The following is a 26,362-nucleotide window of genomic DNA, read 5'->3' as shown; positions in this document are numbered from 1 at the left end:
GGGTGTCCATACTATTAAGTATGTTTACATGCTCGGTTTAAATGTGTCTTTCTAAGTAAATTGACAAATGCTTTTGATAGATTGCACATTGTATTTTGGATTATATATATATATATTTTGGAAAAAAAAAAAAAAAATATATATATATATATATATATATATATATATATATATATATATATATATATATATATATATATATATATATATATATATATATATGCTGTTTTTAGACTTTGCATAATTGGATTGGTACTGTTTCAGATTAATATTAGATTAAACTGTTGACATCAAAAAAAAAAAAAAAAATTGCTTTAGACTGACTGAAATCAAACTTTTAAACAAAAAAAAATGCCTGTAAACAGAATTGGTGTCCTGCAATTCATCAAACCTTGATATCAGTCCAAAATGTTTTAATAATAGCTCAAAATAGAATTTAACACAGTCATCTAAATGATTTCAGAAAGTGGTATGTTGAATTGGAAATTCAGATTGACTTATGTACAGCTTTGGGGTGGGAAAAAGACCAATGATCAACAAATAATGAAAGGAAATCAATTTTAGGACGAGACAGTCAAGTTAGAGAGAGTGTCACTGAAACAGGAGGGCACATCAACCACAAACTGACACAAAAAAAATCAAAGCAAACAAAGTCACTGTAAAATGACAGCCTATAAAAATGGATTTCCCCATATTTAAGAATATAAGAGAACAGTTCACAATCCCCAATGCTGCTTCATTTCCTTTCCCGGATGAAAGAGAGGCTCACCGGTGCCCTCTGACCCTTCTTTCACTGGATATGTCTCTCATTACTGTAGCTGTCCAGCAGTCAGAGCAGTGCTCATATACTGTGCATTGAATAGTCACCTGACAAACGGTTTAAGAAAAAGCCCATTTTTGAATTCATTTTTCTCTTTGTAAAGACAGAAGAGTCGGCACTACCTTTCCACGAAGGGTGTCCCATTAGTAGCCCGACAGGACCCGTTGTTTTCATCAGTACTGAAAGAGGTGGGATCTCTGCCGTGCTTGCTTTGTACAAAACAGTGTGCAAGTAGATGTGGATCTCTTCCCTGTCAACAAACTTATGCCTTCATTGCTGGATGGAATGGCATCTTGGGGCTTTTCCACACGCTTTCTCCATGACCCCTCTTCTTGTTTGACATGTTTGAACAAAGAGGCTATGCCATGTCTAGGCTGTATGTCCATCAGCATTGGAACATCTGTTCACTTGGGTTGGTTTTCTAAGCAAGGGTCTGCAATATTTCAGGAATGAGGAAACCAACATAGGAAAACATCCCACTCAGAGCAGATTAGGTCATAAGTGTGTGGCCCTTGTCAATGTATAGATCAGTCTATATTTAGGGGAGAACACATTTTTTTCTTATATAAGCTAAAAACATTCCCTTTCTCTGGGATGGTCTTTACTTTGGAGTGTTCTCTTGGGGTCCTTGTACAGAGCACAATTTAACACACTGTTAAAGAGAGAGTACATACAACATTAGTTATACAACATTAAAGACACCTCCCTTTATATCAGCACTTTTCGTAATGCCTGCTTTAAAATAGTCTGTTTGATTTCACCACAAAAAGAAAAGTGAATTGTTGTCCACAGCCGGTAGACCGCCTTTCAGAAAACGTCAATTCTGTCTTTTTGAGTTCTTTAGAGGCTTCCTTGCTATTTCTTTTCTGTCAAGTCAGTCTCTTCTTCAGTATTAAAAATATATAAGTGCGTATCTTTCTACAACCTGTTGGTCTGTTGTGTCACAGACTCATAAAAGGTGTGAGGTTGCATATAAACAGACTCTATATGAACAGTTATTTATGATTGGCAGCACAGCTTAAGTGTCCTTTGATGATATATTGTATGTGAATATATGAACAAATGCTTTTAATATACACCTGTTGTATCTGTTCTTGTTACAAAATAAATACAAATATCTTTTTTTAATTTCTTTTGTTATACTATACTTGAAACTCAGTCGCTGTTATGTGAAGCAGGTCTGCTATATAAATTTATAGTATCGTTTATTTCAGACTTTCAGTAGTTGTATCTGTCAGATCAGTAAAGTGAACCTTGCGGAGCTTGTACTCCAGGGATTTAATATGTCCATCCTTCTTGAACTCTTTATTCTGCTCAGCATGCCTCTTTTGTTAGCCCCTGAGAATCTTGCCCCATCAAATTATTTCTGAGGTCTTTCCCTCTGCCATCTGATAGGACTTTGTCTGTGTCCTGCTGATTCAGGTGCTTTACTGGTATTGGAGAAGTCATGAAAGCCTTCGCCTCTTGGGTCAGAATGGTGGTGTGGGGTTTCTCAAACTCCAGCATGTGGTCTTTCCAACTGAATGAGGCTCCCCCATTACATGCTCTGGCCATTAGTAAAATGAGCAGAGCTGAGACCGCCAACAGGACTGCTGGGGTCAGGTCTGGTAAAGGATCTTGCATGGACACTACCTTGGTTCTTAGGTGGACACATGAGGTGTCATTTGGTGCCAAGTGTAGACAAACTTTGTAGTGAGTGCCTGGTTGCAGACGGGTTAGGTTGAATCTCCTGGTCCCAGCTAGAACTCGAGTGCTGTGCCTGTGATGGTCTTCTAGACTACCATTGGCCACCCAAGATAAATGGACGATTGGGATGTTACGGCTTGCTTGCCAGGTTAGTAAAGCATACCTTTCTTTGACATCTTGAACTTCAAAGCTATCCTCTGTCTTTTGAATATTTCCATGAACCTTATCACCCCCCTCCACCTGTAGAGTCAAGCTTCTAGTATCGGCTCCTACTAGGTTCTGCGCAACACAAGTGTAGAAGCCGGCCTCTTCAACAGTGACTCCAAAAATCTCTAAGGTGCCTTCTGTGAGAACCTGATAACGGCCATAGCTGTTGGATGGAGTCAGTCTCACACCTTTGGGAATGACCCAGTAGATACTTGGCTCTGGCTCTGCTAGGGCTCGACAGTGCAAGGCTACGTTGTCTCCATGTTTGACTTCAATGTAAGAGGGAAATGTGCTTGGGGCAATCAAGGGCAGGCAGCTGTCTGCCATCTCTCTGAATGAGACTTCTTTAACTCGCCGGGCTTTCAGTTCAGGAGGCTCAGAACAGAATGTGGATTGAGGCTCAATGAAACGGACCGGCTTGTCATTGTCGGCTCCCACCCAGCGGATCAGGCAGTCACAGCGAATGGGATTGGTGTGCAAGCTGATTTCTTGAAGGCTGGGCAGTGACCTTACTGTCTGGCTATGCAGGGCACTCAAGGCATTACTGTTCAACATTAGACTTTCCATACTCGACAACTTTTGGAAGGCCTGAGGGTGGATATAGGAGAGACGGGGATTGTTTGTGATCTCCAGTTTGGTCAGTTCAGGCAAGTTTTCCATTGCTGAGTGCTCAATAGAGATCAGCTCTTCCATGTTGTTTAAGCCAAGCTCCTTGAGGTGAAGCATATTTCTAAAGTCTCCCCTCTGTACTAGCTGAATGGGGTTCTTGTTCAAGTCAAGGAACTTTAGACCCGGCAACTTTTGCAATGCCTCTTTTGGAACCTTTATTAGGTGATTATCATAAAAGCTAATGCTCTCCAGATTTTGAAGCCCCTCTAACGCTCGCTCTGAGATCTCGCGTAAGCCCATGCCTGCCAAGACAAGACTACGCAAAGAGCCCAGTGGTTTAAAATTTAGGTCCTGAATAGTGTCCACAGGGTTTCCACCAATCATAAGCACTTCCAGTTGTGGCAAAGCATGGAACCAGCGCCGGTCAATCACAACCAACCGGTTAGAGTTGAGATGAAGCCTAAGAAGTTTATCCAGACCCTTAAAGGCCCCAGGGGTGATGCTTCGAAGCCTGTTGTGATTTAGGTACAACTCCTGCAGTCTAGGGAGACCAAAGAAAGCTGCTTCTGGGAGGTGTCTCAGCTGGTTTTCCTCCATGTGTAGGCTGAGAAGAGCTGGCAGGTCAGTTATTCTCAGGTTGCGGGTACTGGTAAAGCTGTTATGTGAGAGATCCAACTCTGTCAGATTGACAAGGCCCTGGAGTTCACTCTGGTCCACAGAACTGATGAGGTTACTTTGCAGCCGGAGGGTTTGTGTCTCTTGAGGGAGGGAAGTGGGCAGCTGGATAAGTAGCAGGTCATTGCAGTCTACTGTAGGAGCCTCTCTGTACACAGACTGGGGAGAGTACCAGGGCTTGATTTGGCAGACACACTGGTGAGGGCAGGGCACTCTCCAGGGCATAGATTGGATGACCAGGGCGCTTGCAACTCCAAGCAGCAGATGTGTGTGCAGAAGAAATATTGCAATCTGTCCCATTTTCATAATGAACTGATATAATTTGATGTAGATTCACTGTAAGCTAGACTCTTCGGTTCACTTTTAATAACAGTCTCTTACTTATTTATCAATTTCATGTGACAGGAGAGCCAAGGGTTTAGTTGAATTTCACAAAATAAGTTGTTTCAAAGATGAAGCGTTTCTTCATCCCCAGTCTTGTGAAGTAGTTACACGAGTATCTCAAAGTCCCCTTTCTGTCCCCTTCGGATGGCTTTAATTCTCTCCAGTCTCACTCCATTGATCTTACATCCTAGCATAGCAGAGTATGTTTTCGGATTGGTTTAGGGGCACACCTGGAAAATACAAAAAAAATAAAAATACAACATTTAGTCACAGGAGATATTACAGAGGAATTATATCACAAGGTTTTCATTTACATTTGCCAGAGAATGCTGTAGCTTCATTTATTGTTTAACCTTTAAATTTTTTCACACACAAACGCGTTCCAGTTGTCCTTTAATTAATCTCCTCACATTTTTTGTTAAATAAAAATAGCGTACAGTATAGTTGTTTATTCATAGTTATACATTTTTGCTGTAAAGAATGTAGAATATCTTGGTTGCTATCAAAACACTTAGCTAGCTTCTCAGCCTGTATATTGTAAAGAGCTCCTCTGTATTAGTTCTGGGACATTCCAGTTGAATTTCACTGCACGTCTTGTAGATGCCAGAAAATGACTACTGTGAAAATACGAGAGAAATGCAGGCTGAAATTTAGTGAGCCTAATTCATGGCTTAGGATTTAGCTCTGCAAATAATCAGGGCCCTGGTATTACTCATATGCTGGAGGCTTGTAAGGAATGGGGGAAATATGACATGTTTTTGGCTAAATTCATAAGACGTGGACTCAGAGGGGACATAAAAATGCATTAAGGGAAGAAACTCTGACTGTGGTCTAACCTACTTTGTTTAAACTTTGTGACACGGTGTGTAGAGGAAATCTTTCAACTGTCTACTTTGGATTTAGAGCCTCTCTACTTTTGGAGAAAAGTAGAAACCCTTTTCATAGTTAACCTTCAGAACATCAGATTGGGAGTAATGCAATACCACTAGTACTATATATTGCAATGGTCAATGGTCTGGTTTAGTTCCTGTTATTAGTATATGCTCTCCCCTACACACCCTTTAAAATAACCAAACTGTATCTTTGAAACAAAAATCTTCATTGAATCAGATAAAATAAACAACATTGCATAAGTTTAGACAACAATGCATATTATATTCTTTTTTGGAGATGACTTTGGTACCTTCACAGCACCTTTTGCTCCACAGCAATGCAATATTCATGCTTCATTTAGACACCACATCTACATGGTAAAATGGCAGATGTACTTGCTCTGATTATAGCATCCACCCTTTTCCTCCCTTCCTCAAAGCTCTATCACAGTAATCCATCCTTCTCCTGAATGCCCAATTAAACCTAATGTTCTCTCTGTCTCTCTTTTGTCCCCCAGGGATCTACCTGCCGGTTCAGGGACTGTTTGTGCTTCTTCTTCACTCTCTCTCAGCACACTGGCGTGAAGGGATAGAAGAACAATCCATAGCTATCAACGGGCTTATGTGAGCAAGCCCTGATCTCTCCCCCGCCACCCATCAGCTTGTGCACTTCACCTTCAAGCTCATTTACAAAGTGTCAACTTCTCAAGCAGAAGCTTGGCCCTCATGATGCACCCTGTTACCTTGGCCCAGCTGGTCCTGGGATGTTTTGCGTACTGTCAATTCCCTGCCTGCTTCGTAATGGGTTGTGAGGGTGTCTTGAGTGCCCCTAATGTGAGGTGAATGGAGAAGTTTGCGTGTGGGCTGCTCGCTTGTGCATGCTAAATAATGCATTTGCAGAGTTCGCCCACTAATCTTTCTTTTCACTGCTTTTTGCTCTCATTTTAGCCAGAAAGAAGCATGCAAGGCTGGGCAAAGTAAGTGCAGGAGGCCCCTAGAACAAAACAGCTCTTGTGGTGCCATGCAACAGGTGGTCCCATCTTGTAGGTCCCGTTTTATCATCTCTAAATAAATGTGTTTTCATCTCTTGCTGTCATAAGGCCATTAAAGCTAGATATCAATACAGATTCCCAGATTTGGTTCAGTTCTGTGTCACACGCGCTCTTTGATTCTAATATTTCAGACACTTGTCCATATAAAATCTATAGCTAAATATATAAAATTAATTTTGATTCTACTAAAGTCTCTCTAAGACGAGTCGTTTCACTCTGAGGCCATCTTTGAAATGCCTCTCGCGCATGCAAGTGCAGCTCCTATCTCTTTGAATTGGGAAACATCATATTCTCCAAAACTCACCAAGCTTACGATTAAATGTCATATTTGAAATCGCCAATGATACTCTAATCCGGACGTGTACATGGGCAGCACGGACGTGGACTACTTGTATTTATACTACTGAAAGTGTATGCTGGGGGCTGCTCGGCAGATGATGTTCCGTACAGGCACAGTATTTCGCCGTGTAGACTTCCTATCTGACAGAAATTATTGCACATCTGGCTCTTTATATTGTTTTCCCATTCTTTGGTCCCAAGGTATCAAGGTCCCATTCTTTGCGTGTTTTCGAAGCTTTGATTATGTTTACAGTGTGCAATATAACATGAGTTCATGTTTCGCGTGTAAAAAAACAGTATTTTCCACACAATTTACTTATCTCTATACCGGTGTTTCCTCTGTCCTAAAAACGGCCTGATGATTTCCTTGTTCTATGAAGTCCCTCCTTCAAAAATACGTAACGAGTTCTGATTGGGCTTCCCGCGCTGTGATTGGACAGCAGCTTAGTGCACGCTGGAAAGGTCCTGCCTCTTATCATAGCGGGTAGATACGCGCGCTCAATGTTATTGCAAAAATGTCTATATTGCCTTATCAATTTGAGTCTGAATCAGACCCGGAGAATATCGAAGAGGATCGACTACAACCTGCTCAGGAAAGACTTTTGCTGGATGTTTCAGAATGGTAAGCTGTCTATTCAGTAGTTTAAACTGATCATTGCAAACACCAACAATCGATGGTGTCTGAATGAATTACTACACTTTTATATGCTAAGTTTTTCGGATTAGTTTCAATTACCATCTAACGTTAGTTAACAAAGCTAAACAGCGTTGCACTTTGTGTCATGAGTTACATAAACTGTTAAACTGACCGACTTAAATAATAAAATACACTTACCGGTTGTGGTCCATAGGTCCAACAAAGAGGGAACTGCATCATAATTTAAGAATAATCTTTCTGCGAATCCGGCATTAAACTGATTGAGATTGAGGAAGCAGTCCTCAGCAAAATGTGCTGCACATAGTTTTAAATTGTGATTATAATTTTCCGGAACCGAGTTAACCATAAACTGTAGCCATTGATCTCATACATCGTCCGTGGGAAGGCCAAACAAAGGTGATTTGACTTCGGGATGAAAATGACAGCGTTTCAATGGCATGGCGACAAACAAACACTACAAAAACAACGCTTCTATTCTCGACCTGCGAGAGCAAAAGGACAACGCCCCCGAATTTGCGTGTTCTTGTGGACGGAGGGTTCGTCAACAAACGGTTTTAGTTGTGTCATTAAAGCAGGAAGTGCAGGGGTGTAGTCCAAACCGGCCGTTCACTGTAGTCTTTGAAAGGGAACTTCTGTTAAATAAAATATCTCGCTTGGCATTGAACTTTGAGCTTTATAATTTTACAGGTATTATTTATGCTCTAACAGCAACATTACACACTAACTAAAGTTTGAAAGATGGAATCGCAAAGGACGGTACCTTTAACAACAAATTGTAGAGGTGCGGGTAGCGAAGGACTGCTTAACCCAGCCTCTTCAAATTCGAAGTCCATGTTTTTGTAGCCTAGTATGTGCGGTCACAAAATTGGGAGGCACACTGATGTCAGCATAGAGCATCCATATACACCCTGCGATTATGATTTTTACACCACAAGGACTCTAGCAGACCCTTGCGCACTCACGGATGCAGAAAGTATAACAAATATAGCAGCTGTATTAATGCCGCAACTTTACCATTAACCTCTTATTTAGAAGGTGGGACTTCCATCCGCCATATTGTGTACTGCACTTACCCCCATTTATAATACGAGTACACCGTCTTTCTCCGGCTCAAACGGATCATTTAGTTGTGACGGGCTTTAGTTTTGATTTACTAAAAATAAACTGTAAACGAGTAATTTGTACATGAATTATACTACTACAAGAGTGGTTGAACGTGTTTCTACTGACACATTCTCTATTCCTCGAGGTTTTCGAGTCAGATACTGTGATGTCTGATGCAGCCTACACAAATGAGAATGTATTTGACATGTTTCAATGTGGCTCTGAAAGCTTCCTGTTCACAATAATCGTCTTTTGTTGACCTTAACAATGGATTACAAAGAATACAATGGCAACAAAGAATATAATGGCAAGACATGCTTAAAGACATTTTGACACCAGCTTGTGATTTGACCAATGGAACATGCAATCCTGTCACTATCCTGATAAATGCATCCCTGCAAAGGTTTTTTTCTCTTCTTTTTTTTCTCAGATTCTTTTCAAACCAAAATAAAACCATGCTTTGTTTCAGTTTAATCACAATTTATGTTCTTGATTTGCTTTGCAGATTGCAGGGATTAACCGAATTTGCTGTCGCCAGTTTCCTCACGGCCCTGTTGTTCATTCATGGCATGATTGCTGATAGGGGAGTTTACGAGCCACCTCTGGCTGCATGCTGATGCCTGGATCTCTGTGCCAAAGCTCCGCCTATCCTCTCCTTCAACGACTCATTTCAGAGCTTAACGTTGAGTGGAAAAGAAAAAAGGTCTGTTTGCACTCTAGCAGTAATGCAGATTTGCCAGACTCTATGAATAATTCTTCATGGTTGCACACACCTGGAAACGATTGCCCGGTTCTCAAAGGTGGGTTTGTACGTTGCATTAATGGCTGTTTTGGGTCGAACAGTATTTGTTTGTTTACTCTGTGCCAAAGTAATAACTTCACACTTGCTTTATTTATTTAATTCCTTTGCTTTTGCTTGCTTTTATCTCATTATTATCCAGTGCATAATCCTATCTTATCCTCGTGTATTATCATGGTTTCCTTCAAGCCATTTTTCTTAAATAAAAGTGTGTGCTGATTAATGACTGAAATTACTGGCAATATTACTTATTTATGAAGCATGCTTCAGGTTATGAAATAAAAGGGAATATCTGAATCAATGTAGAATCCATAAATTGTTATGGGTTTGTAGTGAAAGGATGTGAATAGTCCTGCTCTCTTTCAACTGAATACAGAACACTGCAAAGAGTGAAAGATGTTCACGGATAATGAAAGGACCCGGCTGTCTTAGTTAGTTTGATAAGACTCAAAAAGAATACTTTAGATTTTTTCTTACCACAAACTCCAATCCTGAACACCATACATATTCAAACACACTTGGACATGGCACTCTTATGCACATTTATTTATTTTAATTATAGATGCAATTACATTCAATCTAAAATATGAAAACGAGTGACTTCTGCACACAAATAATGCTTTTCTCAAAACTAACCTAATCTTTCTTGGCCATCTTTTTATTTCAATTACTTTTTTTGTGAAAATTGTGCAATATTTCTTAAAAATAAATGGCACTTGCATTTTATTTTATAAAGGTCCTAGATAACATAATTTTCACAAATGTTAAAACTGTTTCATGGAGCTTTTGTTGTTTCATCAGCTGAACAGTCGTTCAGTTGTTAAAGCTACACTATTTAACTTTTCCGTCCAGTAGAGGGCGCCTATTCAAAACAGGTGCAGTTTCAAGACAGCAAGTTAGTGCTCAGAATCTTGAGACATGTGGTCTTCAAAAGAAAGAATGGGGATAGGACAAGTTCATGGATGCGGTTATTAACGTTACTGTAGTACGTACCAGAGCAGGACCGAGTGTTGTGGGAGCTGCCAAACTGGGAGAACTGCCAAAATGTAAAATGTGTACCTTGAATGCAATGTAAGTCGCTTTGGATACAAGCATCTTTTAAATGCGTAAATGTAAATGGGAGCTGAGCAAGGCCGCTGGAGCGATTTGTTAAGTAACGCACGGCTCGTGTTGCAGCGGGACTTTTATTATGGCGGGACTCAGTCGCTGGGTCAGTTCTGCTTTTCCGGTCATGAGTATGAGGTAACGCAGCTCTGTTTATAATACATGTAAGTGTGTTTAAACTGATGTTATGACGTTACTCTGTGTGTTCGCTCAGCGGCTGCTGTGACACTTGTTACACACTGCTAAGAGTAAAGCGCTTCTGCAGAAAAAAAACGGAAACTAAGGGTAACACAGATATAACGGAATTGACAGGCAACTTCCTCAGACATCTCGGTTTATTGGTTAAAACAGTAGCCTGACAAGCCAGACCCACATCAAGATGTTTGGTCTGGAAACTCACCATAGACAGGGCTCAATCCGAGGGGCGGGATAAACGGTTGTCTTTCAAACTCCCTCTGCACGCGATAGGATAGCGCTACAACCAACCTGAGCAACGAAGGTGAAGCAGAGCTTGTTGATAGATTAAACATTCTCCATATCCGGTCGGCTAAACTCCGAACACATCTTCCCTTTTTAAGAATGACTTCAGTGCCGTTCTTTGTTCTTTTCTCAGAGAAAAGCTTAACTCCAAGTCTTCCAGAATCGCAGTCAAAGCTGATTCGAAAGACCGCCGTTCACCAGTTTCTGTGTTTACTAGAAGCACGCAAACGCAACTCGGCCGTCGTCATTATGGCCCTGCCCACCGACTCTATATACGATGTGATTGGCCCGTCCAGATTGTGAGGAATACAGCTCAGAAGGGTATTAAGAGTTCCTAGACGACACTCGCGGGCATATTAAATTTTCTGCCGCTAGGTTGCGTCTAGATTTCTAGGCTATTAAAACAGCAATTTTTCTCACAATTTACAAATACTTGGAAACATTTGGGATATTGTTAGAACTCAATTGAACAAAATATGTAACACTGGCCTGATGGTTTTTGGGATATTTTACTGTAAAAATCTTACATAGTGCACCTTTAAACAACAGTACAATCCATTGAATGCACTGTATTTCTATCTGTCACAGCCTTGTTTTCATTCCTGTCAAAATGAAATATGGCACTACCCTGACTAAGGTCTATGCAATGACATTTATACATATGCATAAGTGTTACTTAAATGTCCAAAAACACTTTGAGGCCACTAAATGTTGTTTGCTTTTATATTGTTATATTGTGTGTGTGTGTGTGTGTGTGTGTGTGTGTGTGTGTGTGTGTGTGTGTGTGTGTGTGTGTGTGTGTGTGTGTGTGTGTGTGTGTGTGTGTGTGTGTGTGTGTGTGTAACACTGGAATTGAATGAAAGAACTGAACTGTCTGTCTCCTGCTGCTTTCACCTGCACTGACCTTGCCAGCCTATTTTCTGCCAACTCTAATATCAAGCTCCGACAGCACAACCTGACTCTACTGCCACACATACTGTCTCTCTCTGCTTTTCAAAACTTTAGTTTGACCTCTTTTGCTTCCAGTGGCCCTGACTTTACCTGGAGTAACTTGCACAAGTTTATCTACAAGTCTATCAATGTCACTTTTTTAAAAAAGCACTGAGGACTCAGACATGCTGCTTAGGACATCTCGGAAATTCTGAGCTCATGGTTAGATATGATATATGATATAAACTAGGTGATGCATATCTAACATGTAATCTATCTGTAATACTGTTTTAATAAATAAATAGTGGCATATACAGTGTATTTAAGGTATGCTATGTAATGTATGTCATATCTAGCCATGAATAAATGTTGGTGACACTTTTGCTTAGAATTCTAGGTTCCAGGTTTTAATCTACCCTAATATAACAATAAAAAAAAATCTACATCTTTTTTAAATATTTTTTTTTAAAGGGAAAAATTGAAAAGCGATTGACAGCAATCAGTGTGTTTGAGAGAACATTTCGCCTCTGTTACTTTTTTTTGACTATGACTAACTACACGGCACAAAGAATATATTGCCACTCATTATAACGCATTGACAAAATGAAACCTCCTGCTCAACAGATGCTTGTTCTGTATAAGATGACACAATAATAAATTCATAAAGTAGTAGGGACAAAATTTACCATGGTGGAGACTCGTCTATGCAAATGTCCTGCACAATAGTGACCAGATTTCCTGTATTATCCGAAGCTACTGCTTTTCCAGCATCTGTTTGTGTTTATTTGGTTGCAAGTAATCCTTATTTGTTCCAGTCTTTGCAAGAGTTGTTTGTTTTCGAGGTACATGCACGCGCACACACACACAACTTATGCATACGCAAGCTTGGTTTATGCCAAAAAGTGAGATCCACACCTGGTTTCACTAACCCTAGAGACAAAGAAGAAAGCTTTTGAATAATAACAAGGGGAACAACACCTGAAGCTGCAACTGCACGAGTTAATTGAATATTCCTCTTTATTCTGAGAAAAGGCTGATACAAAACATGGAGAAGGGCCCTTGAGTGTGCCAGCATTGGATTTACCCAAGGCCGTCCAATGTCGTAAACATCGACTTGGTGATTCAAAGCCAGGTTAATCCACCATTTCCACAGATGGAATCTGATTGGGGATTTTCATCTTTGCCTTTATTAGCGTGAGTCTGTCTTACCAAGGCTTTGGGCAATTCCTCCAGGGAATGGAAGGGTGAGCACCCTTGTATTATCATGACTTCAAAGGAACTTCACAGCCTGAAAGGGTCCTCACTGCCTCCAAAAACCCCCCTTAAAACTCTCTGATTAGATGCCTGTCTTGGGATAAGGCCCCCGAGCCCACCTCCATTTGAAGAGAAACGAGTGGGCTGTTTTTAATGACTTTTCTATGTGCTACATGGACATCTTTTAACCAGGGCACATTTTGTTTAGTTGCAGCTGTTTTTGAATGCAACAGCTTGTCCCGTGTGAACGACCCCTAATAGTGTTTCATAAGCCTCTTTGTGTAATTATAATTCACCTGATGGAGTCATTTAGAGAGTGAATTAAAAATGTGCACTTAAAAGCTGTACAGAATAGCTGCACACATATCAGCTTATATCTATCCATCTTCAAATTACGGTGACGTAAATTACATCGATTATTAAAATGTAATACCTTTGGGCTTTCTTCATGTTAATTGAAATATTTTGTAAAGCGACAGGTTGAATATATATATATATATATATATATATATATATATATATATATATATATATATATATATATATATATATATATATATATATATATATATATTATTAGCTATTACCCATATGTCATCACATAGCTCTTTATGAAGCAGTTTTATATGCTAGATAGATGCAAACTAGGATATGAACAAGAATTATTCCATCCTTACCGCAGCATCCCCCCCACCACCTGCGTCTCAGGAGAGTGTCGTATATTCTCATTCACCTTCCTGAGGAATATTGACCTTTGTAATAATTAGATGAGTGCTGCGGCAGCGAGTTGATAGCAGCTTCTTTTTTTTAGAATGGGACAAGAAGCCGTTCACCTTTTATAGAGTAAAAGAATGTGTAATCGAGACCAGCTGTTTGTTTGTTTTTTTGTGTGTGTTGAAATGCGTCTAATGTGCTTTACTAATAAAAAGTTGTGATATCTTTCTATCTCCCTCTCTTTCTGCTTCTGTTGTTACCCTCTGCAGAGCCACCGTCATTTATTTCTTGGAAGGAGCTATTGCAGTGCTCGCTGCAGAGTTGCCATGGAGATCTGCCTCCGTGTTTCACAAGGTCAGTGTGAAAGTTGAAGGAGCTCTGCATAACAGGTCTGCTCCTTCACACTGCCAACTAACAAATATTGCAAAACATTGGAATTAATACTTGATTTTTGAAATCATTTTTAAAATTAGTTTTTTTTAGCAGATCTTTTACAGTCATAATGAAACAGCATATTTTGTCAGTTTACATTTTACTTTCATAATCTGACATATTTCAGAGTAAACAGGCCGTGCAATAAGGAAAAGTGTGGGCTGTGACTTTTATGACTGGTTTGACTTGGTCTCCATTATAAAATTGCAGATTTCAAAGTATTGTTACATGAGTTATATGAAGTGAAGATTAATTTGGTCTTGATTTATCATTTATTTAAACATTTACCTGCTAGTAAAACTATTTTCTTACTAAGTAATAACAACTCTACTGTTGTGGATATATTATTATTACTTGGCATCAAATGTATGTATGTATGTATGCATGTGTGTGTGTGTATGTGTATATATATATATATATATATATATATATATATATATATATATATATATATATATATATATATATAGTTATAACATTTTGAATATCAAAAGAAAAATATTGAATTTTGATATTAAAACGCTTAAAATATTAATTTTCCACAGAATAGATACGATACTGTAAGGCCGCCCAAATCGTCCCAATGGAGGCTAACGATCGGCGGTTGAAGGTCGTTGCGCGTTCGTCTTTTCAGCGGGGCAAAGGGGATTTTATTCAAATTCCTCTTAATCTGACTCCATTTAATTATAATTTAGAATTTGGGTTAGAATGTCAATTGGTTATTTGGTCATTCATTTTTAATAGTTTAAGTACACATTTAATTATTCCGTTTAACCCTTTGTTGAAATTATACCCAACCTGAATAATTCCAGAGCAAGTCAGAATCCATCAAAGTGTAACAATTTATTTAACAGTCAGGTAAATGTATAAAGCCAATTACATAGTCAATTCAAAGGTAATCCATATATAACATCAAATACTCTGAAGTAAAGAATGAAATGTATACCTGACTTCTGAAAATTACATAATGCTGGCTATCTTGAGAGACATCCAGCATTACGGGCTGACCGGTTTAAAGTGTCAAGCCTTGAGCTCTTTGCAACATTTCCTTAAATACCCAGAAACAAATGCACAAACTCTTTCAAATGTAAACACAAGTGCACAATGGGAATTTGCATTGATCAAGACTTGTATTGATCCAAAGGCCAAATGGCTGAAAGCCACACCCACCAAACTAAGACAAGATATCTTTAAACTCTTAAAACATTGATTATCTTTTGGTTAACTTCTGTGGAGTTGAGATATTTGTACCAGTCGCACTGAGACATTTCAAACGATATCAAACACATATGATACTCGATCGTGTGGATTGACATTGTAATATAGAGATTCTGGATGCATTTTCAGTGATCTCAGCATGAGAGAGGGAATGAATTGGGGGAGAGGGAGTCAATAGGGAAAGATGTAGATTAGCTGATAGTGAGGTGAGACTTGTGTCTCCAGTGGTGTGTGAGGGACAGTTCAGATGTTAATTTCCTTATTTTCTCAGAGAGTCTTTGTTCTTCATTCAGACATTTCGGCATATACTAGTTTTTTCAGTCTTACAGTTCCACCTCTTGATCCCAATGGGTCAAACTCTGGTGGTCCTATGGGATCACTGTTAGACGTTGGTTAGACGTTGGTTCAATCCTTGAGATGAAGAAATTGTCTTAGCAGCTGCAGAGCCCTTCGGAAGGCTCTTTGTTCACCTGCAGGACACAGTCTCACCAGGTTTGTGTAGCTTGAGTTTCAGCTGGTGGGTGAATGTGTTCAGGTGTTCTACCTGTGGTTCAGCACAGCATGTTCATAGAGTCAGTCTCGGACCTTGGTGAATGTTCAGTTAACGTGTCACTTCTTCATGGGGAAGCTTCTGCTTCTGCACCTTCCCGATAATCTGACTCTCCTTGTGTAATCCTCACACCTCCAATGGTGTGGTTCACTGGGTAGATTTCAATAGGTGGAAGGCTTCTCCGTAGTTGACACCTGAAAAGAGTCTTAATGTCCACTTAACGACTGAACACTGATGAACTTAAAACCGTAGAGAAATGCATAAGAACATACAATGCAAGAAAACAAAAATAAAAAACAATGTGGGTTCATGTCAGCAGTGCGATTGGTACACCTTCTCTCAAGTGTTTTTCAAGGTCATAATTGGTGGGGTGGATTAAATATATTTAATCACCTAATTCTTCACTATCACTGGGATAAAGTGACAGCGGAATTTAAGTATTCTTGGTCTGGATTACTTAAAGAAATGCAGCAAAAAGTCAGTGCAGTTTATATATTAAAATAGATGATATGCATATAATAATAACATCAATAATATTCAATCACAATTATGAAGATATACATATATATATAATAACCACTGTGTGTGTTCAGGAATCTTCCAATGCAATTAAGGCAGATCTAAATATGTTTAGTCATACAATAATGGAGATTGTGTATTCCTTGTCACAGTGTGTGTGTGTGTGTGTGTGTGTGTGTGTGTGTGTGTGTGTGTGTGTGTGTGTGTGTGTGTGTGTGAGAGTGTGAGTGTGAGTGTGAGTGTGAGAGTGTGAGTGTGAGAGTGTGAGTGTGAGTGTGTGAGTGCAGCAGGCAGGCTACATCAAAATCGATTACAGGATCAAATTTTAATTTTTGTAAATTGATTGAAGTGCTCAAACTTCAGCTTTATCTACTTTGATAATATTTCTGTTATTAGTGATGTGTTGACAAATCAGGGGCCCTCTGACTTTCCAACCACATCAATAACAATCAGAAAGTTTAAAATTTTAAATTTCCATAGCAGGTCTGTCTTTCTGCTTTAGAATTTGCCTCATCAATTTGTGATTAGCCTTGCACATGTGTAATACAGTGTTTTCCCATGAGGATGTTGTGAATAGCGTTTGCTATGTGTGTCTTTGTGATACTGTCATCATGTGACCAACTCTACTATCCTGTGTGTGTGAAGCTATTTGGATCTGTTGTTGTGAAAAGATGGACAATAGATCTTTAGTGAGGTAACACTTTTGGACTCTATGCCATCTTTTATGTGTAGTGTACAACCTGGATAGATTTGATCTGTTTCAGGTGATATGAGGGTGTAGTGAAGGAGGTGTGTGTTCTGTGTGGAGATGGGTGGAGTCTTATCAATAACAATCTGTGTTGCAAAATTTAGTTCCAGTGCTACACTGGGAGATCATGTAATACATTTTGTGAAGTGTGAATGACCCCATTAAGTGTTTTCGCACCCATCTCCCTCATTCCAGGTTGTTCTGACAATTCCATTGTTCTGGCTCTGATGGGGGTGTTAGCCCCATCCTGGTGTCTATCCTCCAAGGAATTGCAGTTGTCAACCTGAGACAGAAATAATGCAAAGAGAATCACAGTTAATTCTGACATTATCAACAGCTTCAGTCAGATGTGGACTTATTTGAATGGCACTATTATGCCTGTTGCAATTTTCATCCTGACTGTCACATGAAACAGAGTTTCATCGGCCAGGTCTGAGTTGTTGCTGTTGTTTAAGTAAAGTGTGTGACACCTTAAAACTGTTCTTACAGTCGAGCCTTCACAGTCTGCTGTGAGCATTAGAAACCCCAGTTCTGCTGGAGAATTTTTCTGGATTAATCAGAGCTTTTATCGCTCATACTGTCATGAATTCCGATGGGTTGGTTCCCATGGCTTTATTTTCCAGTTGCTCTCTTTACAGTCAGATCTGTGGGCAGAATTGATTCACCTGTTTTGGTGTTGTCTGCTTTGAATTTTGTTTTACGGTGTCGCACACACATTTGATTATTTGAGGTCTCTGTGACCTGTAAAAAAATTGAGGTACTTCTGTGGTGAAGGGTGAATTGGTTTGCGATTATCAGTGCCACACATATAGCTGTGTTCTTGTAAAGGCAAAAGATAACAGCACAACCCCTCCCTTTTGGCACTGGGAATTAAACCAATGCAACACAAGATTAAAATCCAATACATTTCTTTATGCATTACCTCAATATTTCATCTGACTCCATAAACTAAAAGGTTTCCAAAGATTTTTAATAATTTATACATTTGAGTACGTGTTTGATTAATCTATTTAACTCTTTTCTCTTATTGGACTTGTTTATTCGGTTCTCACCGTCGCTTAGGGTCCTCGCACTGGCCATTTATTATGCGGGCCCACGATCACAAACTCGCCAGTCTTAGTCATGTAGACAGAGGTAATTGACTATACTATTTAGAGGGTTGCCCACATGCTCACTCATTCTAAAAGTATTTTGTTTCGTCCCCATAGACTGTGTACACTTAAATTAAAGCAATGTTATCTCTAGTCAGAGGTCACGACCACTACTATAGCTATAAGTCGACCGATACTTTCTCTAATAGTTTTGGTATGATCGTGTCATGGTTTCCCATGTACACTTAGCTAGAGTAACTTTACTTTAAACAGAGGTAAGGCTCACCCTATTTAGGTTGGTCGAGCAACATTGTTGTCCTAAATGGAAATTCCCTTTTTAGCCTTCACAATCTAAGTACACTTGAACTAATGCTAAGCGTTAGACGGAGCTCTAAAATCTCAATTGGCGTGCCCCAATGCTCCACTCAAAAGTAGTTTTAGTCCGTTTCTAACCTGACGCAGATTTGCGGTAACGAATGGATACAACGTAATCTACTAAAGTCCATAATTTCAGATTAAATTAGAATGAAATCAAATGTAACAATCCATACATAATTTGATCTTTCTCCTAATGCCCTGCTTGGCAATTATAATACAATGTATATTATGTTTTGATTTATAATACAATTATATTATATTAAAAACAATATAAATTAAATAATATCATTTCTGGTTCCTGAAGAGTCTGTGGAACAGCTCATTTGTGTTCTTTTCTTCAAAAGGCAATCATTGCTGCACCATCATGTTCACCACGTGCACAACAATGGTCAGGCTTAAAGCCAATGGGCGACTCTGTTGTTGTTAACACTGAAGGAACATGCTGAGTGCATCACCAAATCTCTGTTTGAATTCTGAAGAAGTTTTAGATTGCATCGCGTCAATACATTTGAATATGAAAAAGACTGCGGTTCAGGCTGATGCAAGCACATTCACTCATCTTTTGAGATTACAAATGCCTATTTGCTTGATTTAGTCTATTTAAAGACTAATCTGCATGGCGGCACAATGGTAATTTTAACTGTATTCACAAAATGTGATAGATTTAGTTTGTTACTTATTGGGCGAAATGCTCCCATTGAACAGGGAGAGAAAGTCTGTTCTCCGAGTGGGCGTGGTACGCCCCGTGGGCTCGCTGAGCCACTCAGAACATTAACATGCGGTTTCTTAACAAAAATACAGTAACAACATCACTATTATTCTGTATATCAGTCTCTTAGATTTAAATTCTTACCACCTCTTAATCATTTCTAGTCACGAGTAATTTGCTGCGTAGCAATAATATTTATAACCAATTCTGATCAAACAAAAAGTTCTTAACTTTTAAATGTTACATCAGCCTGTTTTCCTACTTTGCTTTTCATAAACAAATATAAACATTGCTATTTATCAAATCACAAATGTATTCCAGTTGTTTACATACTTAGAGTTCTCATTCTATTGTTTGCTCGTTCTCACCGTGCGTTGCTAGTTTGTTGCAACAAAGCTAATAAAACAATAGAGAAAGCATTTAGCTGATTTAAAAAACGTTCTAATTTGCAACTCTACGCCGACAAGGAAATATTTTAAAATTCATAACACGAGTTTCAATTCCTCTACTGCGCTGTCGCTATCATGTCCCTGATATGTGATTGTATCTAAATTCTTAAACCCCACCGGATTGCGGTTCCGGTCTAACATTGGGTATTCCGACCCATTCTATTAATGTGTCTATATGGTATGCGTCTGTTTTTCCCTAAACATTTCTAAAAAGGCAAAAAGAATTTGACTTACCATAACAGCTGAAGAAAGAGAAGTTCAAACCTCTTGTTGATTTTAAAATCGAATACTTCGCTGAAAAGACGTTGCTCGTAAGAGAGTTGCAACATCACGGAGGCTGGTCACCATTTTGTAAGGCCGCCCAAATCGTCCCAATGGAGGCTAACGATCGGCGGGTGAAGGTCGCTGCGCGTTCGTCTTTTCAGCGGGGAAAAGGGGATTTTATTCCAATCCCTCGTTATCTGACTCCATTTAATTATAATTTAGAATTTGGGTTAGAATGTCAATTGGTTATTTGGTCATTCATTTTTAATAGTTTAAGTACACATTTAATTATTCCGTTTAACCCTTTGTTGAAATTATACCCAACCTGAATAATTCCAGAGCAAGTCAGAATCCATCAAAGTGTAACAATTTATTTAACAGTCAGGTAAATGTATAAAGCCAATTACATAGTCAATTCAAAGGTAATCCATATATAACATCAAATACTCTGAAGTAAAGAATGAAATGTATACCTGACTTCTGAAAATTACATAATGCTGGCTATCTTGAGAGACATCCAGCATTACGGGCTGACCGGTTTAAAGTGTCAAGCCTTGAGCTCTTTGCAACATTTCCTTAAATACCCAGAAACAAATGCACAAACTCTTTCAAATGTAAACACAAGTGCACAATGGGAATTTGCATTGATCAAGACTTGTATTGATCCAAAGGCCAAATGGCTGAAAGCCACACCCACCAAACTAAGACAAGATATCTTTAAACTCTTAAAACATTGATTATCTTTTGGTTAACTTCTGTGGAGTTGAGATATTTGTACCAGTCGCACTGAGACATTTCAAACGATATCAAACACATATGATACTCGATCGTGTGGATTGACATTGTAATATAGAGATTCTGGATGCATTTTCAGTGATCTCAGCATGAGAGAGGGAATGAATTGGGGGAGAGGGAGTCAATAGGGAAAGATGTAGATTAGCTGATAGTGAGGTGAGACTTGTGTCTCCAGTGGTGTGTGAGGGACAGTTCAGATGTTAATTTCCTTATTTTCTCAGAGAGTCTTTGTTCTTCATTCAGACATTTCGGCATATACTAGTTTTTTCAGTCTTACAATACCAACTGCGCTTTCTCGCTCTCTCATCTCTCAGACAGTGAGTTGACTCACAAACCCGCCTCCTCTCACTGACTCACTCATTTCATTTTCTCCGCAAGATATTGTTGTTACAGGACTTGAATTTCGGCGTGGGATTGCATGTATTGTACATAATTTTATGTGTGCTCACATAAAGCTGCCTCTCAGTACTAAACTGAGTTCTTTTTAAGTGCTTATTGCATTTAAACTGTCAAATGCACAAAAAAATTGTCAAAATGCCAGTCTTGGCAAGTATTTACGTAAACGCATTCAGTTGTGTTAGTGAACTTAAAGAGTTGAGATTGAGAAAGAAAAAGCTTGTGTATAATGGATCCGTGCGTTCGCTCTTAAAGATTATAAATTATAAGATATTAAAAATATGAAAGTTTTTCTGAATGGTATCGATGTCAAAATCGTGGCTGGTGAAAATGCTGAGGGGCTTGTAATTTGGAAAACCACTAGTCACAGTGGCTGGTGAGAAAAAAAGTGAATGTCAAGCACTACGAGCACTATGATTATTGCTTTCATATAACAATTCCATGGCACAAGTATGTAAATAAATAACATCAGTGTCTCTAAAAACCCTCTTTTTGCAGAACTATATGTAACTTGTATACTATATGTAACTATAAATTATGTGGTTTTCAGTGAGGTTGAAATAATTTCTTAATACCAAATATGGCACATTATTTATATAAAATAATATGGATGCGTACACTAAATGTTCAACTATATTACTGACCTTCCCGCATTGACACACTGTATGATGATTGAAATTAGCTGGATAACATCACCGTTCTCTCCAGAGCGGCTTACAGCCGAATCAAATTCTGTTGCATTATTTTCCTGCTTAACACTGTGAAGCTGCTTTGAAACAATTGGCATTGTAAAAAGTGTTATATAAACAAAGGTGACTTAACTTGAAACTGTTTAGTCAAAAGTAAAAAAGCACATCTCTAGTTAGTACAGGATTTAAGTTAAATAAAAATATAAAGTTATGAAATAGATATTGCCCATTTGATTTACCCAAAATGAATTATATCTCATGTTTAACCACTATCTATATAAAAGCCAGCACCAAATTCCTGAAGGACTCGCCAAGATAAAGCGGTTCTCAACGGGTGCATGAATGCTGAACGGCCGCTGACGGCCTGGAGCTCGCATAAACCAGGGTTGCTAACTCTTGCATTTGGCGCAAGACACGCTTTCAGGCTCTGTCTCACATTGCGCAAATAAATCTCACGCCAAATTGGCCCTGCTTTTGATATGAAACAAAGGCTCGGCTTTCACATTTTGGAAGTTTTATCATGACATTCATAAAATAAATACCATTTTGGCAAACTTAATGTGGCATAACAGATAGATGTAGCACCTCAGTTAAAGCCAGGGCCGTTGAAAAACAGTGTTGTGATCTCGCCGGTGTCGCCGCCACGCAGTCACATGGTTAATGGAGCGCTCAACAGATCCAAACAAAACAGCACTATCAATACATTTGAATGGCTTTAAGCCAGATAGACAACATCTTCACTATACAGGTACACATTACAGCATAGTGGGCATTGATTATTACATCGACATCATTTACAGTATAATTTTATTCTTGAGAGTAATGAGAGAATTTAACCCTCAGGTATTCCTTACTTTTTGGTCACACTCATACTCCTTCGTGGTAAAATGTGACCATACACCTTAACTATTTTTTTAATTAAATGGATGTTCTAGCTAAATTTTAGTTCAGTAATATTTATTTAATATTTTGAGGAGATCTTTTGGTACTAAATAGTATTTGTGCAATAATTATGATCCAATAATGACCACTTAAAATAAGATTTTAATTCCTAATATTTTTTTATTACAATTATGGCCAGTTTCACATGCAAGGCTTAAGCCTAGCTCCAGACTAAAATGCATGTTAGAGCTGTTTTAACTGAAGGCAGCTTGCACTGTCAAACACCATATTGTCAAAAGTATTGTGACATCCTTCCAAATCATTGAATTCAGGTGTATAAAATCAAGCACCTAGGCATGCAGACTGCATCTGCAAACATTTGTGAAAGAATGGGTCGCTGTCAGGAGCTCAGTGAATTCAAGCATGGGACTGTGATAGGTTACCGCCTGTGCAATAAGTCCATTCGTGAAATGTCCTCACTACTAAATTTTCCACAGTCAACTGTTAGTGGTATTAGAACAGAGTGGAAGCAATTGGGAACAACGTCAACTCAGCCACAAAGTGATAGGCCATGTAAAATCACAGAGTGGGGTCAGCACATGCTGAGGCACACAGTGCGCAGAAGTCACCAACTTTCTTCGGTCAGTAGCTACATACCTCCAAACTTTGTGTGACCTTCACATTAGCTCAAGAACAGTGTGTAGAGAGCTTCATGGAATGGGTTTCCATGGCCAAGCAGCTGCATCCAAGCCTAACATCACCAGTTGCAAAGCAAAATGCAGTGGTGTAAAGCAAGGTTTCTCAACCTTTTGCCTACTGCGACCCACTTTTTTTGTATGCCAGTCATACGACCCACTAAGGCTGGAAATAAATAACATACATTTTAGACCTAGGCTAGTTCATAAAAATACAGCTGTTCGTGGTTTGTTCATGTTAGTTAACAGTGCATTAACTAATCTTAAAAAGATTTTAATAATGCATTAGTAAATATTGAAAGTGCAGTTCATTATTAGTTCATGTTAACTAATGAACCATATTGTAAAGTTTTACCATTAATTCATTAAAACACATTTTATTCAATAATTAGGCAGACAATGAGGCAAACTGATTTTACTCACATTGTGACATTTGATACTGCCGCTCTGAAACAATGATATACAGACGCGGTGGAATTTGGGAAAGGGCCACTTGTAGTGCCCAGAAAAGCGCTATATAAATGTAACGAATTAGTGAATTAATTAGTGTTGCACTCAAACTAGCTGTTGTCAGTCTATTCCTGCTTTTTGTTTTCTTTGCAGTCACTGTTTAAAATCCAGATTCACAAAGATAGGTGGTGCTGAATGGCAAGAGAAACTATGCTGTGCGATCTGCGATTTCTGGATATTTGTGTCTGGTTTGAATCCAGAAGGAATTCAGGTCTCAAGCTAACAGGCCGTGGCTGCGTACTCGAGCGCGCTGTCGTTACCAAGCAACGGGTTAAAACGCTTGCGTAAAGAGAGTAGGATCTTGTCCAATAAGAGCCATTCGCGGCAATGATACATTATTGTGATATGACAGTTTAGAATCAGTGTTAGAAAGTTATGGCAATAATGATTCAACATATGAAATTCGGAAATAGGAGAACACATAGAAAGTCTCGCGACCCCCTATAAAATGATCCACGACCCACTGGTTGAGAAACACTGGTGTAAAGCACGCCGCTACTAGACTCTAGAGCAGTGGAGACGTGTTCTCTTGAGTGACGAATCATGCTTCTCTGTCTGGCAATCCGATAAACAAGTCTGGGTTTGATGGTTTCCAGGAGAATGGTACTTGCCTTACTGCATTTTGTCAAGTGTAAAGTTTAGTGGCGGGGCGATTATGGTGTGGGTTGTTTTCAGGGTTTGGGCATGACCCCATAGTTCCAATGAAAGGAACTCTTAATGCTTTCAGCAGACTAAGACATTTTGTACAATTTCAAACTACATTTTGTGACAACAACCATTTATTTGTAAAATTGCAGTGAGTTTGCTGTTCCATCATTGACACTCTTTGAGAAATGCTGCCAGTATACATACAGCAGATCAGTATACATTTAAATTGTGAAACAGCTAACATGATAGTAGAATAGAATATTGCATGGCTGGAAAAGGTTAGATTTTCCACTGGGGCTGATGCCAAAATTGAAGTCGGTGCTCAGTCTATTAGACTTGAGAACCAGAACTAACTATATATTGAATATATTTTAAATGTAATTTATTCCTGTGATGGTAAAGCTGAAATATTCAGCAGCCATTACTCCAGTCTTCGGTGTAACATGATCCTTCAGAAACCTTATATGCTGATTTGTTGCACAAAAAAAAAAAAACCATTACTACATATAATCAGTGTTGAAAATAATTATGCTATGTACTTTTTTTGGATACTTTGATTAATCAAATATTAAGAAGAACAGCATTTAATTGAAATATATATTTAATTGAAATATATACAATTGTGACCAAGAATGGACTACATACATTCACTAAATTATAAAATAATAATAATAATAATTTGCCCTTCTCATTCATTACCTCATGTTGGTTTTTAAGCTAAACAATAACTACTCAAGCATTACTATAGCTACATAATTGTATATCTATCAGTAGCTCTATCCTCATAGTTGTATACCTCTCATTTTATGCTGTGCTCTTTACAATCTTTGATGACAGAGAACTGACAATCTAAACTGGCATTTTTCATCAGAGGTACCACTAGTGTCCAAGCATGAAAGAAACGGGTATCCTGGATAAAGATGCAGAATGACAGCAGGGCATATCAAATGCTTTTCGTCTCAAACAGCAGCCACTTTGACTTATGGAGAAATGAAAGAGATGTCTTTTGACTTTTTCCCCTTAAATGTTTTTATGAACAAAATAATTACGTGCAAAAAAGTGTACATTTTATCTTAACTAAAGTAACGTCAGTTGTATGTAAATATAAAAAAAGAAGGTAAAACTGAAAATGTTTCTTTCATTTTTTAGTTGAAGACGTGGTTTATAACTCATTTTTTTCTACTTGTAGTATTGCTAAGTATTTGTTTCCGTTACAAAAGAACTCTGGCCTGAGGTTTTTCATTAATGGGAAAGTCTTTCACATGTGGAGTAAACATCAGCTCTTTAAACATCTTTCGTATTTCATCTCTTATATTTCAGGAAAGCCCTGCAGTGATTCCTGAATACTATATAAATATCCTTGATCAGAATTAAAAGATTTTTTTTTTCTTTTTTAGGAAGGAGTTATGCTGATTACATTATTTTCTCTCTTACTAAATGTGAGCAGTGGCCGCTTCATGCACAGTGTTAAAATAAATGTGTTAATGTCTCTGACATATCTCATTCTTCTTTTCATTTGGTCTGTCTGGGATGTCTGTTAAGAGCTGTGATGTTATTGAGAGACAGATGGATATGCCAAAGAAAGTGAAACTTGAATATCAACGATAAATCAGGGGTTAAATTGAACTGGAGCAAACCAGAACGGCGTTCCATCTCCATTTAGCGGGTGTACTCGCTCGAAAAAACCTTCATTACGTTACAT

At 38.6% G+C, this 26,362-nt stretch overlaps 1 protein-coding gene across 1 annotated transcript in view; it reads right to left on the bottom strand.

Annotated features, from left to right (window-relative positions):
- Positions 1-396: 396 nt before the first annotated feature.
- Positions 397-26,362, bottom strand: part of lrrn2 (leucine rich repeat neuronal 2) — a 67,948-nt gene continuing 41,982 nt past the window's right edge. Inside the window, exon 2 of the mRNA XM_067431278.1 lies at positions 397-4,611. Within this exon, the coding sequence (XP_067287379.1) occupies positions 2,135-4,303 (2,169 nt within the window). The 5' untranslated portion in view covers positions 4,304-4,611 and the 3' untranslated portion in view covers positions 397-2,134. The remainder of the gene's footprint in view (positions 4,612-26,362) is intronic.

Source organism: Pseudorasbora parva, chromosome 22, assembly GCF_024679245.1.
Source record: "Pseudorasbora parva isolate DD20220531a chromosome 22, ASM2467924v1, whole genome shotgun sequence".
Lineage (NCBI taxonomy): Eukaryota > Metazoa > Chordata > Actinopteri > Cypriniformes > Gobionidae > Pseudorasbora > Pseudorasbora parva.
Note: the sequence above shows the minus strand (reverse complement) of the source record. Positions and strands in the feature narration are given on the sequence as shown.